The sequence below is a fragment of the Orbicella faveolata genome, unplaced genomic scaffold, assembly GCF_042242905.1.
Source record: "Orbicella faveolata isolate gen_17 unplaced genomic scaffold, um_ofav_v1 contig_13, whole genome shotgun sequence".
In the NCBI taxonomy this organism is placed as follows: Eukaryota; Metazoa; Cnidaria; class Anthozoa; order Scleractinia; family Merulinidae; genus Orbicella; species Orbicella faveolata.
This window is the reverse complement of record NW_028301540.1, coordinates 8737029-8752884: the sequence shown is the minus strand read 5'-3', so window position 1 is coordinate 8752884 and position 15856 is coordinate 8737029. Positions and strand designations below refer to the sequence as shown.

Here is a 15856-nt window from a genome sequence, read left to right as displayed (position 1 = left end):
AAACAAAACGTAACGATGCCTGTAACAAAATTAGCACGGTTAATATTCAACAACAACAACAAATTACAACAACAAACAGCTTAGTGTTGATCATATGAACCAGTCTCAAAATGTTCAAAAGTCTCTCTAAATGAAAAAAAGAAAAAGAAAAAAAAAAAAAAATGCAAGCATCTGGATAAAAGCGATCAACACTTAAGAGTCGGTGTTAGGTCTTGATTAAGTCCTGGTATAGCGAGGGAGGTCTGCAGCAGGTGTCTTCTCTTATGAACAGGTGACACTCTGAGGCTTGATAGCGGATTGTTGTACGGCAGGTGATGTAGCATTTGCAGCTCCAAATGAGGCTTGCGTAAGTTCTTCAAGAGAATCCGAGAGTGATATTGGGTGCAAACATCGCAGACAGCTAGGCGGTGTAAAACTTTGTCGGTTCCTACGTACCGTTTCTTTCGACGTCTTTCCCGGGTAAGAACGGTTAGAGGGCTTAGGCACACACTTTGTGCTCTTCCGTGGCTTGCTCTGCTCCACAGGGGCAGTCCTTACTTCCTGTACAACTTCTATTTCTGGCAGTATTTTAAGTGTGCGATCACGATCGCACTTCTGTTTGATTTGCTCATCAACTCCATTTACAACCTTCGGATGGAGAAGGCTGGTCGCGGCTGGAAACAATGTTCGTGTTCTACGGCAGCAGGACTGGCTTTCATACCTTCCGTGGAGGTGTTTTGATAATCGAGCAGAGCTAACAAGGGATCTCTACACCCTAGAGGCGTCTTATCATGCTTATCAAAAGTTGATGATTTAAAAAAATTCCACGGTGCCGTTGTTGAATTATAAGCCCCTAAAGCTGTAATTAAGGGTGTTTTTAGGAGGTCATACTGTTGCTATGGTAACCTATTGCATCGCGAAAATGATAACAACGTGTTCACCTATGATTGGGCAGTTTTTTGATACCATGATTGTAGCATCAACTGATAAAGAGTGGTTACAATGACCCATAAAAATCTAAGTGCTGGAAACTGTTTTGAGACACCTTAAAATGACAGCACTCTTAACTGATATGATCACTTCGTGTGTGATGTCGGCGAATGCGGACTCGCGTTGGGGGACGTGACCAGCTAGAGGAGTTGTGCTTCTTTGGCTGAGAGTTCAGGTAATGGTTGAGTTACCTCTGTAAGCCGAGGCAGAAATTTCAGCAGACATTTAAAGGAAGCCCAGAGGGGTCACCAGTTCTTCCTTTCAGGCACGACCAGACATTTCCTCCACAGCTTTCACGTTTTCTGGATTCGGCTTTAAACCTTGGTTAGTGAATGGCACGCCCCACGAATTTTACTTCTGGCTGTCTGAGCTTAAGTTTGAACTTGTTCAGCTTCAGGTTTGTTTCTGTTGCTCTTTGGGAAGCCTGGTCAGGCCGCTGTCATGGTCTTATCATCTCTCCTTGTCACACGACTAATACATCATCTCGCAAAACGACTTCTCCTGGAGGTTCATCTAACGTCTCATGGAGCTTGCATTCAATTCGTCTGGCGCCAGGCCTGCTCCAAATGACATTCTCAAGTACGAGGGGTCCAGAAGATGGTTTCCATGCTACTTTCCTCGTTAAGACCGATCTGATTAACGCCTTTTGAATCCAGCGTGGAAAATACCTCTGCCTTTGCTAGTCAGGGAAGCTTGTCTTCCAATCTGGGCATTTGGTACATTTGTCGCTTTAAGGCTTTGTTTAAGTCTCTGATGAGCTGACAAGAGGGGCTTGTTAATGCGATCTACTAATTAAAACTACCATTGTGTATCGCTATTAGACACGCCTCTTCTGTCCTGTGGGTCTCTTGATTGTGCCATCGTGCATTTTGAGCTTGACTGAACTCTGAGCTCTGTCCTAATTTAGGCATTCCGTTCTGTAAATGAATTGAGAGGTCTAGTTAATTGATCACGTGCGAGGCTCAAGTGTCCAGCTGGAAAGCCATGGATTTCTTGTACCAGTTAACGTGGTCGGCGTCCACTATAGGGAAAGTTGACTCGGTAAGAACTTGCCTTCCTTTACCAGCTAGGGTCAACACGTTTTCCACTTGAAGCACTGAAAGATAGCCAGAGTTGATCATCTTCGTCTGAGACAACATTGATTGGAGACGACCGTTTTGCGTTGCAATATGACGCGAACTGATTACTTTTATTACGTTTGAGGCACCCCTGACCATAAGCAGGAAAGCCTCGTGTTTTGCAGTGCATCTGATTGCCACAATCATCTTGCACCTTCCCTCCTTTTTCCTTTCCCTGGTTTATCTTAAAAATCTCTGGTTTTCTCTTCTGGTTAAAGGAAGAATTTGGCTTCTTGCCCTCTGGTTTGAACTCGTGTGAACTTGTGCACCTTTTCTACAGTGCATTTGTTTTATTCGTTTTCCAAGGATTTTTGCTGCTGACTCAGTGTGGTTTCGACTCCATCGCTTTCTGAAATGATAATCCCTCTGCCTAAGTAAAAAATCCTTGTCTTTAACACCGATCACCAAATTTTCTTGCCGCTCGGGCGACAAGTTCAAATTTCTGTAGATTTCGCTCGCCTTCTACGAAAGTTTCTTTTAAGAAACGCTATTAACATAGCGTCGCGCACTAATGACGTCACGAAAATTGAACCCTCGGTGTGTCTCATACAAAAACAAAAAAATATTCCATGGGTTACTTCTTTGAAAGCGATGTATGAAGCAACGGCTCCCGTGAGCGCTTCAGTGCCATACTGGGCCATTAATTTCGAAATTCGAGTCTCTCTAGCTCAAAATGTTAGAGAAAAACCACTACGTGCACCTTGGAATAATAATAATCCAGAGTTTGAATGAGGGCGGAAAAATATAATGCCCTTCTCACTTAGTCCTGAAGGCTGCCTTTGAATACTATCCTTAAGTCCATGGCATAGTCATTGTGCCCGACATTCTGGTGAATTACTTACGAGAAAGCCAGTAAGCCAGAAAAGAAATGAAAGAAATACCGTAAATCTGATCCGATTCGTAGCCTTGTCGTAATGAAACTGGTCCGCTCTGTCTATGCATATATACTGAAACAATTTAGCCCCCGCTATTTGTATTACACATATTATACGTATCGAGGCAGATATATCTATGAAATATATGCAGTTGCGATCTTATCACAGTCACAGATTTGTTTATGTGGTCGGATATATGGCTCTATTAAATTGCATAGTGCACTTATTCTGCCATACACTGGGAATTGTCTCAGGGATCCTTATTATGAAAATTATGTCCTCTTGCACGGTCTATCGCATTCGTTTGAGTGGACGGCTCGGGTTGTCAACTTTGAATATTTCTGGCTTCAAGTCATTTCTTTAAGACCTTAATAAACAGCAGATAAGTTCCTTCGTAATGCGTTTCTGTGTCCAGTATTCTGATCGGCTAGACGCAACCTCGTCGTTAAAAGTTTTTGACTTTCAATTCCTGAGGGTTTTAGAATCTGTCAAACTGTCTTTGTAAGATCCTTGTGCAATTTATGATATTTAGGCTCTTTTCTGGACTCCTTGAAACCGTATTGCATTACCTACGGCAGCAGTGTTTGCTTTCTAGCATTGTTTAAGTTAATCAAAAACCTAGATCTCGACCACCAATCTTTCCATTTTTGCCTGATTTTCTGGTTAAGAGACAACGCGCTCATACAAAACCTTCTACCGGACTATAATTCTTGTCTGAGTCATGTAGGAGTCTCTGGTGATGTAATCTGTTTTTAGAAACTGTGCCTGACGCTATTGAAGGATCTGCTCTCAATACCAATTGTGACACCATGTTTCGTGGGTCGGTGAAGACAAATGCTATCAGTGTGAAGTAACCACTGATGAAATTGCTTTCTTTTGACTACCAACTAAGGTACGCTGCCAATCACAAAATCGTCGAAGCTCGACACATCGTAATACTTTCCTTGGTCCCTCCAGAACAAGAGCACTTCGATCGATCGAAAGGATGGATTGCAGGATGTCGGTTTTTCTTCTTACTCTTCTGATTCTCCAATGGTTACCGCCAGTGGAAGGATCTCACTTTCGGCATGCCAGTATCATGTGGGCTCCTACAGACTCTAGCAGTAACACGGTAAGAGCAAATCATTCAGCACGCTCAGTATTGTTGTAGTAGGAGGGGTTTTCTACCATACATGTTGTGGTTGTTCAAATGTTTATCGCCTACTTATGACTTGATGTATTTATTTGAGTTTTCAACTGCTATCATACGGGCCTTTCACAAACTGTCCATGTATGAATGCATCTTAACACGAATCCACAGGAAATTGAGCGCTGCTCTTTTGTGAGCATTCCCAAGACCATTTGCGAGCTCATTTCCTTTTTATCGTACTTTTGACTTTCATCATTCGTAAATCAATCATTGTCTTCGGCACCACCTTTGCATTTTTCAACATCTTGTGACTGTTCACTTTTTGTGACTGAAGATCATTGTTCAAGCAGCCTCGTTGTTACGTGCTGCCTCCTTGTTTTTGAAGAGACAATATGAATTATACGCTTGAAATATTTTATTTCAATCAATTGCGAAATCCTTTACGACATTTTCCCTTATTTCCCAAGTGCTTACTCGCGGAGTTAGAATTTTTTGAAGTGAATTTTTTTTTTAAAGTGCCACATTTGCAAGAATCTGCGGGGCTGCATACCATTGGATCAGTAAGGGACTTTAGATTTGAGTTCGAGTACGAAATCGAGTACGAGAACGACGTTTCAATTCTAGTTTTCACACTCCACATGATCAAGCACCCATCTCAACCCATGAGCTACAATATACCTCTCTACCTAAAACCAGCATGAACAGCAAGGGCTTAGGAAACGTCACTGGTTTGAAATTTGAAAATCGTGCTCGTACTCAATCTCGTGCTCGTCGTCCAATCTAATGGTCACTAGTAAGGAGCCAAGAATGTGCCATGCTATAATTTTATATTCTAATTATTTCGATGATAGTTGATGTTTGATTGATGCTTTCAGTGTTAACATGTTTGTTCAGTTTTAGTTTAAGTGGCATGCCTGAGAAGTAGCTTGGTGTTGCTAAGCGCATTGAACACTGTTAACATGAATTTTAACATGGAACTGAAGTTTAGATCAAAGATCTAAGACTTCTTCAGTCGATTTTAAGTCTGCATGTGAGCCAAGTTGCCCATCAGGCCGGCACTTATCTCCGGGTTTTGTATCATGAGGTGATTAGAAGTATTTATACTATAGCCTGGATGAGATGCTAGTACCTTGCAGGGTTACCCTAGCACTAAATTCACCGGTACGCATTTGAAAGGCACATTGAGAGTTAAGTATCTTGCCTAAGAACACAACACAATGTCCCCGGCGAGGGATCGAACCGGGACAGCTAGATCCGTATTCGAGCGCACAAATATATGAGGCAACCGCGCCTCTTTTGAGTGAATAAAGGGCAACATCATGTTCGTTATAGTAAAACTTTAATTGACAAATTCATTTAGTTATATTTTAATCCGTATTTGACATTTGCAGGACTGCACACTACAGACCGCAGACTGCAGACATTTTTGACTACTATCATATCCCCATTTCGATTATATTACCGAAAGCTAATAAAAAGCCTAACGCGAGCGATATTTAGGCTAACCTGAATGATATTCAAGCGATCAAAAGCGCTTTTTAGGCCTAAATGTTGTTTGGAGTATGCAAATGTCGTACAACGTATCCTAATAAATATTTCAACAAGTCAAAGTTTATGAAAGCTTGTTGCCGATCAGTCTAGCCCTTTACAAATTTGGCTCTGCTGTGGTAAATTTATTGATGACTTTACTAAAGTTGTAAAGAGTTCAGAAATCCCGAATGGCTCATGCATTAGGATCTGGTGGTTCATAGTTATATACGCAAATGCACTCCGTGTCGCGATGGGATTTGTCGTTTAATTCATGACTTCAGTCCAAGTTAATTATCTTCTTTCATTTGAGTCGTCATGGTTATTGCCTCTTTAAAAAGGCTTGCTCAGGATTTAGAAAATTATGAGAGTCAACATTGAATCCGCAGGGAGGGGGAACTCATTAGGCAATAAAATGCTTTGTGTGATTTGCGCATGAAGCTTGGTGGCAGAAAAACAAAATAAACTGGACGGCTTGAATCATTATCGGGATGTGGCTTGCGTGAGTTCATTTTACCTTAAAAAGGTTTTTTTTTTCTTTTTTGTTTTCTTTTTCTTTTTTCTTTTTAATAACAATAATTGTTTTTTTCCCTCATTATAAACAAAAGACGCCACTTACACTGACAAACCTTCCCAGACGCTAGACTTATAGCTCCAGGGCTTGCACTGCTCGTTACCGGGAGTTTACTAATAATATGTAATTGAGAGCTGTGTCTTCCATTCTTCTAACAATGGTGTCATTCAGGATAAATCCATAGGTGAGTAAACCAGATTGACTGGCAAGATAAGATCTGAGTGATGTGCATTTTACCTTATGTTGTTCATGTGAACATTTGCAAATCAATTGACTGATGAAAAAAATAAAAAAATAAAAAAATAAAAAACAAAAGTCGGCTGCAACAATTTTGCTTGTCATAACTTCTCTTAGGACATCAAGACCTCCATGTATAGGTAGTTTAAGCGCTGTATTATCTGCCACTTTTGGCCGGTGTGCAAAATTACTGGTTCACAAAATAAGGCATCACAATAATTGCAAGGACGACAATAAGCGAGAAGAAATATGTAAAAAGGTTTTGCTACATGCCTTATAAATTCATCCTGTAGTCGAATTTCATACTTCAAAGTAAATGAGCACTTTTACTGGGCATTCGCTGAAACAAAGTGGGACAACACAGTACGCTGACGACGACAACTAAAACAAATTAACTGCAGGGAACGCTATACAGAACAATTGAAACAGGTAAAAAAAAAACACGAAAGTATGAAACGTTTCGTAACCGAAAAAATTATGTGCGAAACTGATTACAACTAGAAGACTAAAGAAGCTTAAAACCGTGCGGTGACATTTAAAGTGCGGTTTTGCTCATAAAAGTAAGTACAAGAAGCTTAGAGACATAATATCCAATCGCATCCACTGCCACCTTAATAAAAGAGACCGACAAAAGAGTGTTTTTTTTTCTTTGCATTGAGCGCCCCGTTGCAAAGATAACTGCTAGCGCTTACAGTACATTTTCACAAATGAACTTTTTCTTTGTGGTGTAAACTTTTACCTGTCGCGGTATTTATTGTCACGCTGTCAATAAAACAAGGAAATGTCATCCACAGGAAAATATTGCCTTGATAATTATTGCTGTCCACGCGGCAAATATATCAATGAAATATTTGCAGTTACGATCTTACCACAGTCACAGATTTGTTTCTGTGGTCGGATATATGGTTCTATTACATTGCATAGTACACTTATTCTGCCGTGCACTTGTAATTGTCTCAGGGATCCTTAGTTTGAAAATTATGTCCTCTTGCATGGTCTATCGACCGCATTCGTTTGAGTGGATGCTTCGGGTTGTCAACTTTGGATATTTCTGGCAACAAGTCTTCTCTTCAAGACCTTGATAAACAGCAGATAAGTTCCTTCGTAATGCGTTTCTCTGTTAAGTATTCTGATCGCCTAGACGCAGTTACTGCGCAAAAAGTTTTGACTTCCAGTTCCTGAAGGTTTTGGGATCGGTTAGACTGTCATTGCGGCTTTGTAAGATCCTCGTCGAATTTTTAGGCTCTTTTCTGAACTTCTTGAATCGGTTTTACATTACCCACGGCAGCAGTGTTTGCTTTCTAGCAATGTTTAAGTTAATCAAAAACCTAGATCTCGACCACCAATCTTTCCTTTTTTGTGTGATTTTCTGGTTTAGAAGACAACGCCCTCATAGAAAAACCTTCTACCGGACTATAATTCTTGTCTGAGTCCTGTGGGGGTCTCTGGTGATGTAAATTTTTATAGAAACTGTGCCCGACGCTATTGAAGGATCCGCTGTCAATATCAATTGTGACACCATGTTTCGTGGGTCGGTGAAGACAAATGCTATCAGTGCGAAGCAACGACTGATGAAATTACTTTCTTTTGACTACCAACTAAGGCACGCTGCCAATCACAAAATCGTCGAAACGCGACATATCGCAACACATTCTTGGAACCCTCCAGAACAATTGCACTTCGATGAAAGGATGGACTGCAGGATATCAGCTTATCTTCTTACTATTCTGATTCTCCAATGGTTACCGCCAGTGGAAGGATCTCACTTTCGGCATGCCAGTATCATGTGGGCTCCTACAGACTCTAACAGTAACACGGTAAGAGCAAATCATTCAGTACGCTCAGTATTGTTGTAGTAGGAGGGGTTTTCTACCATACATGCTGTGGTTGTTCAAATGTTTATCGCCTACTTATGACTTGATGTATTTATTTGAGCTTGCAACCTCTATCATACGGGCCTTTCACAAACTGTCCATGTGTGAGTGGATCTTAACACGAATCCACAGGAAATTGAGCACTGCTCTTTCGCAAGCATTCGCAAGCATTCCCAAGACTATTTGCGAGCTCATTTTTTATCGTACTTTTGACTTTCATCATTCGTAAATCAATCATTGTCTTCGGCACCACCTTTGCATTTTTCAACATCTTGTGACTGTTCATTTTTTGTGACTGAAGATCATTGTTTCAGCAGCCTCGTTGTTACGTGCTGTCTCCTTGTTTTTGAAGAGACAATATGAATTATACGCTTGAAATATTTTATTTCAATCAATTACGAACTTCTTTACGACATTTTCCTTTATTTTCCAAGTGCTTACTTGCGGAGTTGGAATTTTTTGAAGTGAAGTGCCACATTTGCAAGAATCCGTGGGGCTGCATACCATTGAATCAGTAACGGACTTTAGATTGGAGTTCGAGTACGAAATCGAGTACGAGAACGACGTTTCAATTCTAGTTTTCACACTCCACATGATCAAGCACCCATCTCATCCCATGAGCTACAATGTACCTTTCTACCTAACACCAGCATGAACAGTGAGGGCTGTGGAAACGTCACTGGTTTGAAATTTGAAAATTGTGCTCGTACTCAATCTCGTGTTCCTAGTCCAATCTAATGGTCACTAGTAAGGAGCCGAGAATGTTCCATGCTATAATTTTATATTCTAATTATTTCGATGATAGTTGATGTTTGATTGGTGCTTTCAGTGTTAACATGTTTGTTCAGTTTTAGTTTAAGTGGCATGCCTGAGAAGTAGCTTGGTGTTGCTAAGCGCATTGAACACTGTTAGCATGAATTTTAGCATGGAACTGAGGGTTAGATCAAAGATCTAAAACTTCTGCAGTCGATTTAAAGTCTGCATGTGAGCCAAGTTGCCCATCAGGCCGGCACTTATCTCCGGGTTTTGTATCATGAAGTGATTAGAAGTATTTATACTATAGCCTGAATGAGATGCTAGTACCTCTCAGGGTTACCCTAGCACTAAATTCACCGGTACGCATTTGAAAGGCACAATTGAGAGTTAAGTATCTTGCCTAAGAACACAACACAATGTCCCCAGCCAGGGATCGAACCGGGACAGCTAGATCCGTATTCAGGCGCACAAATATATGAGGTAACTGCGCCTCTTTTGAGTGAATAGAGGGCAACATCATGTTCGTTATAGTAAAACTTTTAATTGACAAATTCATTTAGTTATATTTTAATCCGTATTCGACATTTGCAGGACTGCACACTACAGACCACAGGCTGCAGACATTTTAAACTAACATCATATTCCCATTTCCATTACATTAGTGAAAGCTGTTAAAACGCTTAACTTGAGCGATATTTAGGCTAACCTGAATGATATTCAAGCTGTCCCGAGCGCTATTTAGGCCTAAATGTTGTCTGCTGTATGCAAATCTCATACAACTCATTCTAATAAATATTTCAACAAGTCTAAGTATATGAAAGCTTGTTGCCGATCTGTCTAGCCTATTACAAATTTGGCTCTGCTGTGGTAAATTTATTGATGACTTTACTGGAGTTGTAAAGAGTTCAGAACTCCCGAATAGCTCATGCATTAAGATCTGGTGGTTCATAGTTAAATACGCAAATGTACTCCATGTCGATAGGGTTTCTGGTTTAATTCATGATCTTCAGTCCAAGTTATCTTCTTTCATTTGAGTCGTCATGGCTATTGACTCCTTAAAAAGGCTTGCTCAAGATTTAGAAAATTATGAGAGTCAACATTGAATCCGCAGGGAGGGGGAAATCATTCGGCAATAAAATGCTTTGTGTGATTTGTGCATGAAGCTTGGTGGCAGAAAAAAAAAATAAACTGGACGGCTTAAATCATTACTGGGATATGGCTTGCGTGAGTTCATTTCACCGTAGGAAGGTTTTTTTTTCTTTTTCTTTAAAAACAATATTTTTTTTCCTCATCACGAACAAAAGACGCTACTTACACTGACAAGCCTTCTCAGACGCCAGACTTATAGCTCCAGGGCTTTTACTAATGATGTGTAATTGAAACTGTGACTTCTGACAGTGGTGTCATTCACGATTAATCCATAGGCGAGTAAACCTGATTGACTGACAAGGTAAGATCTGAGTGATTTGCATTTTATCTTGTTTTGTACATGTGAGCATTTGCAAATCAGTGGACGGATGAAAAAAAAAAGTCGCCTTAAGCAATTTTGTTTGTCAGAACTTCTTATTAGCACATCAAGACCTCCATGTATAGGCAGTTTAAGCGCTGTAATATCTGTCACTTTTGGTCGGTGTGCAAAATTACTGGTTTCTCAAAATAAAGCATCACAATAATTGCAATGGCGACAATAAGCGAAAAGAAATGTAGAAAAGTTTTGCTATATGCCTTATTAATTCATTCTGTAGTCGAATTTCATACTTCAGAGTAAATGCGCACTTTAACTAGGCATTCGCTGAAACAAAACACGACAACACAATACACTGACGACGACAACTAATAAACAATTATTGGATGAGGTTTTTGTGATATCCGGAATAATCAAGGTCGAGATAAGTGATATCAGCCGAAGCCGCAATTGTGCGGGGAACGCTCGCATATCAACGCAGAAAGACGTTCCCTTGACTTTGATGGACGAATTGCCCAGGAAGGTAATAACCCCATTCCGTATCTGTTATAGGTCGGGCATAACCGAGCATTTACTCACGTCTAAATCCCGAGGGTAGAGCATTTGAAATTCTATTATTGCCGGGGACCGGGCATTTGCCTACCCCCAGAAAAGCTCAATAGCGTTTGCTACTCCTGTAGCTTTGGTCTCTCGCATGTGGCGGAGAACGCAAACCATGATCAGTGATGTTGCCGTCTCTTATTCATTTCATCTCCTGTTGATCACACTGGATCAAATGAAATTAATGACAGCGTAGACATGCCACAGACTTTCCAATCCGTTAAGTTATGAACTTGAAGTAATTAAAGTAACTATGCAACTGGGGTTAGGTGGCAACTTTTTTGCTTAAAAAAAGCACATTATAGGTTAAAACTTAAAGAATGCCAGAAATGGAAAGAACGCATCGAAAGTAACAAAATTGCCAACACACAGATTCTTTGTCTTTTTTGGCATAATTTTAGCCCATAATTTTATGAAAAGTAGATCACGTGGTGGCCTAGCTGTAAAGGACCTATTGCTAACCTAAACTTTTTTCAGTCGGGTGAAAACGACCTCCTACTCTGTGATTGGGTAAGCCGGAGCATGGGCAGACAACTATCTCCGGACCCCTCTCCGACGCTACGTGACAGAGAGAGGGCCAGAAAATTGGCAACCTCCCACTAGGTGATCACGCGCAGCATATCTAAGACTGAGGAAGCCTTTGAGAAGTATTTTATACATCCAACTTAAGCTTGCTAAGTGGTTTGGTAGACACTGTTTAATTTGCCGTGTTATAAGATTTGTTCTAAATTATCACCAAAACTATAATTTTAAAAAGCAACTAGTTACAGGAACATAAAGAAAACGTACAGTAGTCATAGTATACTGCATAATTTTCAGAACTAGTTTAAAAGTGGATTTCACTAAAAATGTGAACGTTAAAAAGCAACGACGTTTCGACCGCTCGACGGCCGCAATTTTGTTGTATTGTTTCTATGTAAATATTTTAGAGTTTTAGTCAGTGTCTCATTAGCATTCTTATAATCGATTGTATGTATTTGGGCGCATGCAAAATTTTTACTTTTCAACTTGAAAATGACCGTCGAGCGGTCGAAACGTCGTTGCTTTTTAACGTTAACATTTTTAGTGAAATCTGTTTCTAAAAAGTTGTTGATTCGTAGTTTAAAACTGTCGATCAGATAGTAAATGATTTACATTTTTGTGAGTTAAAAGGACTTCTCTTATATCGTCTATTGTTTTCGCCACAGGTACGTTTTAACTTCCGTCTGGCTTTTCGAAGATCATCCCAATACTGTGACCAGAATACAATAAGCCAGGGTAAACTTATTAGCGTGGGTTCATGGAAGGCACAGTGTATAAGCGCTTCCAATCCACCATGCAATTCGTCTGAGATAACAGTTGGTAGCGCAGACTACTTTTGTACCGACTATAGTACAAGCGAAGATTGGACTATGGGTGGAAATACATTCAATTATACGTTTCCTTCTACCAGTAAGGAATGGTCTGTAAGGTATGTTCTTTTGTGTAGAGACGATTAACGGAAGCCTTTTAAAGTGTCACTAGCCCCCATTTTTTTTCATTTAATAAAATCCATTAGTTTCACCAACTACTTCAGCGAAGAAATCATCTCGATTGGTAAAAATCCCTACGTTTGTACAGGCGTTTGCATCTCTAATTTCTATGTTCACGACCGCGTAAAGTGGGATCTGGGTCGGGCTGCTAGTGACGTCACTCCGGGAACCAGGTTAAAGCACTCAAGAGACTTTTGACTGAGCTTCGAGCGCTGTCAAAACAAATTTGGGTTATTTGTGATTTACATTTAATCAAAAATGGACACGATTTTTCAGTGAAAGAACTGTATCATCTAGTATTACAATTCAGGGTCTAGCTACGATTTGGACGGCTGCGCGATGACTGCAAATAGTTTTTTTTTTTTTTTTCCATTTCGAAGTGCGGGTCGCCAGTCGAGATCGCCGCGTTGTAATTTAGGGTAGGATCGACAATTTGTTGGTCCATTTTTGGTCATAAAGGTACAAATAATGGCTGAAGGGTTAACTAATTACAGCTCTTAAAGAGTTATAAAGATGTCAATGAACACGAAGAGTTAGTAATATAATTTGACTTTACGGAACCTGCGGATTTCGGAGTTTCGAAACATTTTTAGCCTCAAACATTAGGCCATCCCCTTTTTTTTCTCTCTGCTCAGCGTCGTCCGACCGACCCAGATTTTCGCGTTTATAAAAAAAAAAAAAAAAAAAAAAAAAAGGCAGAAGGCAATGAAGGCAATCACACATTATAATATTTCAAACAATTGTCACTTTAATCTGAAACATAAGCAATTTTTCGCCTTACAGATTTTTAGTTTTTCCCTGTTCTCGTTTGATTTTAACAACGACGTCGACATTTTCCTTCCTCCATTGCCGCGATGTTGACTTTGTAACCACACCTTGTTGTTTCCAGGCTCCACGGATATTATGCTGAGGTACCGAGCCCCTTAGCTCCAGACTCCTCTTCCAATTTTTATTTTTGTTTGTTTTTTTTTTCCTTTTCCGAACGACCGACCGACCCAAAATCAGAAAACGCATTCGACAATAATAGAAAAAAAAGTCCATTTCACGTACGCTAATAACCTGGGAGTTCTTGACTTTTGCGTTTCGGTTCAATGGCAAGGGCATTCTTTCTTTCATCACGGCAAGCTATAGAGTCGAATTTAAACCATTTGTTTTACTTTCCTCATAAATTTATCAATGTTTGATTCATTTCAAGGTTTTAATTAAGATATATTTTGTTCCTCAAAAACAAAGTTCAAAGAACCAAACAATTGTGTATGCGGAATGGCCTTTGAGAAACAGCCGTATTACGGCGAGTATATGGTTTGCTATAAAATACACAAATACATGGCTAGTTCACCATTGCAAAGCCTCAAAAAACTTGATCGCCTAGTTGTAGGACGTAGGTTTTGTTCGCTATTCGTTGAGAAAGGTCTCTATTTCGAGTACAAAAAACGCGATACGTTTTACTTGCCGTATGATCTTCTCACCTTTAGACTCCATTATTTTGGTCTGGGACTCAGGTGATCGTTTGCGGAGTTCGCAATGGTCAGATGGTTCCCAGCCTATACCAGATTCGTGTCTTATGCAGTATCTTGAAAATGTTGAGTTTTCCGCCAGAAGCAAGAGAAGAATATACAGGCCATGAAAATCTCTAGGTTTTCACAAGGGCATTAAACTCGTGATCGAAGAAATCTCGCATGTGGCGGAGAACGCAAACATCAGTGATGTTGCCGTCTCTTATTCAATGCCCCTAGCCCTAAAAAAATATATAACAGCTGCTCACGATGAAGAAAATTACAAGCTTACGAGAGCTGCTACACTTTTGGAGTCAGTGGTAAACTTTTTCCATAGAACTTAGAGCACAGATCAGCCCGCTTCTTTGGTCTTTTTCTCGCTTCTGGTCGATCGTCATCGAGATAAAGGTATTGAATGAAGAGGAATACTCTATCCTAAGCTTCCTGTATTACTACAGCCTCCAAAAACAAATCTTCCTTGCATTCCGTATAGATTTAAACTCGCACCATTGCATCTTCGCGTATATTCTTCTCAGAAATCAAGCATTGTTATTCCCGGAATGGCGTCCCATTTGTCCCACTCTCCGATAGTCCTCGATCGTGAACATGGAAAAGAACAATTTTACAAACTTTGAAAACTCCTAGGAAATTAACAAAAATAGCTACACAATAATTTTTTAGCAGTGATAATCAGGAGAAGAAGGAGATTCATATTACCGAAAAACAACTTTTGGGGTTAGTAGCACTTAAATAAAATAAACAAATGGATAGATTTTTCTTTGAAGCAAGTGACAATTTTTCGGTTATTTATGCTAACTTTTCACGAGAGAGGTTTACTGCGGTTATTGCTAACCATAATTTGGTAACATTTAAACTTCAAAAAAGCCTAGGGAAAAGTTGTTTATACAGCAATGAATAACTAAGGTAGACAGTAGACAACCTCCAGTTCACGCAGGAAATTCAGCATCTTTTTGCACAAAACCTCAGGGAAGTGTTAGGGTTAGGGTTGAAAACGTAACTCGTAACCATCGCCGCTCTTTACTTTCTTATTAGGATTTTTTCCCCTATAGCTTTGCTCCTTGAAGTGTCGGATAATGTTTAAAGAAGTTTATTACTCCTCTTAAGGCCCTTTTAAAGATCGCAGCACAGCTTGTTCTTCATGTTCTCGTATTTTTGTCGGTCAGGTTAGCAGGTGTATCCTTGCGTTGCTTTTGTGTCTTGTCACAAGACAAGTCTTGCTTAAAACACCTGCTTCGTAACTCTTTAGAAGGATAAGCTTTATATTTTAACCTCTGAATATTTTAATTGTTTTAGTTGGTAGTAGTACGCCATCCTTTAAGTTCCATATGTAACTTGACTTTGATTTATTGTTGTTGTTGTTGCTGTTGTTTAATTTTCATATAAAATATTTATCTTGTCTACGGTAATTAGTTTTTCTGGCTGCTGCTGGATTTCATTGTCTCGTGGTGGTAATAATTGGCTGGTGTCTACAAGCGTCAACCTTGCCAGACGATCCGATAATGGAAGAATTAACTCATCTCCAATATCAAGGAGCGCTGCAATTGTCCGATTTAGAGAGGGTTGTCCCCAGTCTCTAAGAATCCCTGTTGAAGACCCGGATGGTGATGTCGTTAAGTGTCGTTATTCAACTTTCTCAGAGTCTCAATTTAACAATGACAGTTTTCCTTACGGTGTACTTGATGAGGTAAATGAGTTTACGGCTGG

General features: G+C 39.9%; 1 protein-coding gene across 2 annotated transcripts in view; it reads left to right on the top strand.

Annotated features, from left to right (window-relative positions):
* Positions 1-3894: 3894 nt before the first annotated feature.
* LOC110052709 (uncharacterized) overlaps positions 3895-15856 on the top strand; it is a 31170-nt gene continuing 19208 nt past the window's right edge. The window contains exons 1-3 of one of the 2 annotated variants that reach the window (XM_089284461.1): positions 3895-4073; positions 12312-12574; positions 15563-15836. In XM_089284461.1, coding sequence (XP_089140587.1) covers positions 3948-4073; positions 12312-12574; positions 15563-15836 — 663 coding nt within the window. In that variant the 5' untranslated portion in view covers positions 3895-3947. Of the gene's footprint in view, positions 4074-7781; positions 8247-12311; positions 12575-15562; positions 15837-15856 lie in introns of those variants that run through there. The other variant, XM_089284459.1, reaches the window with a different exon arrangement.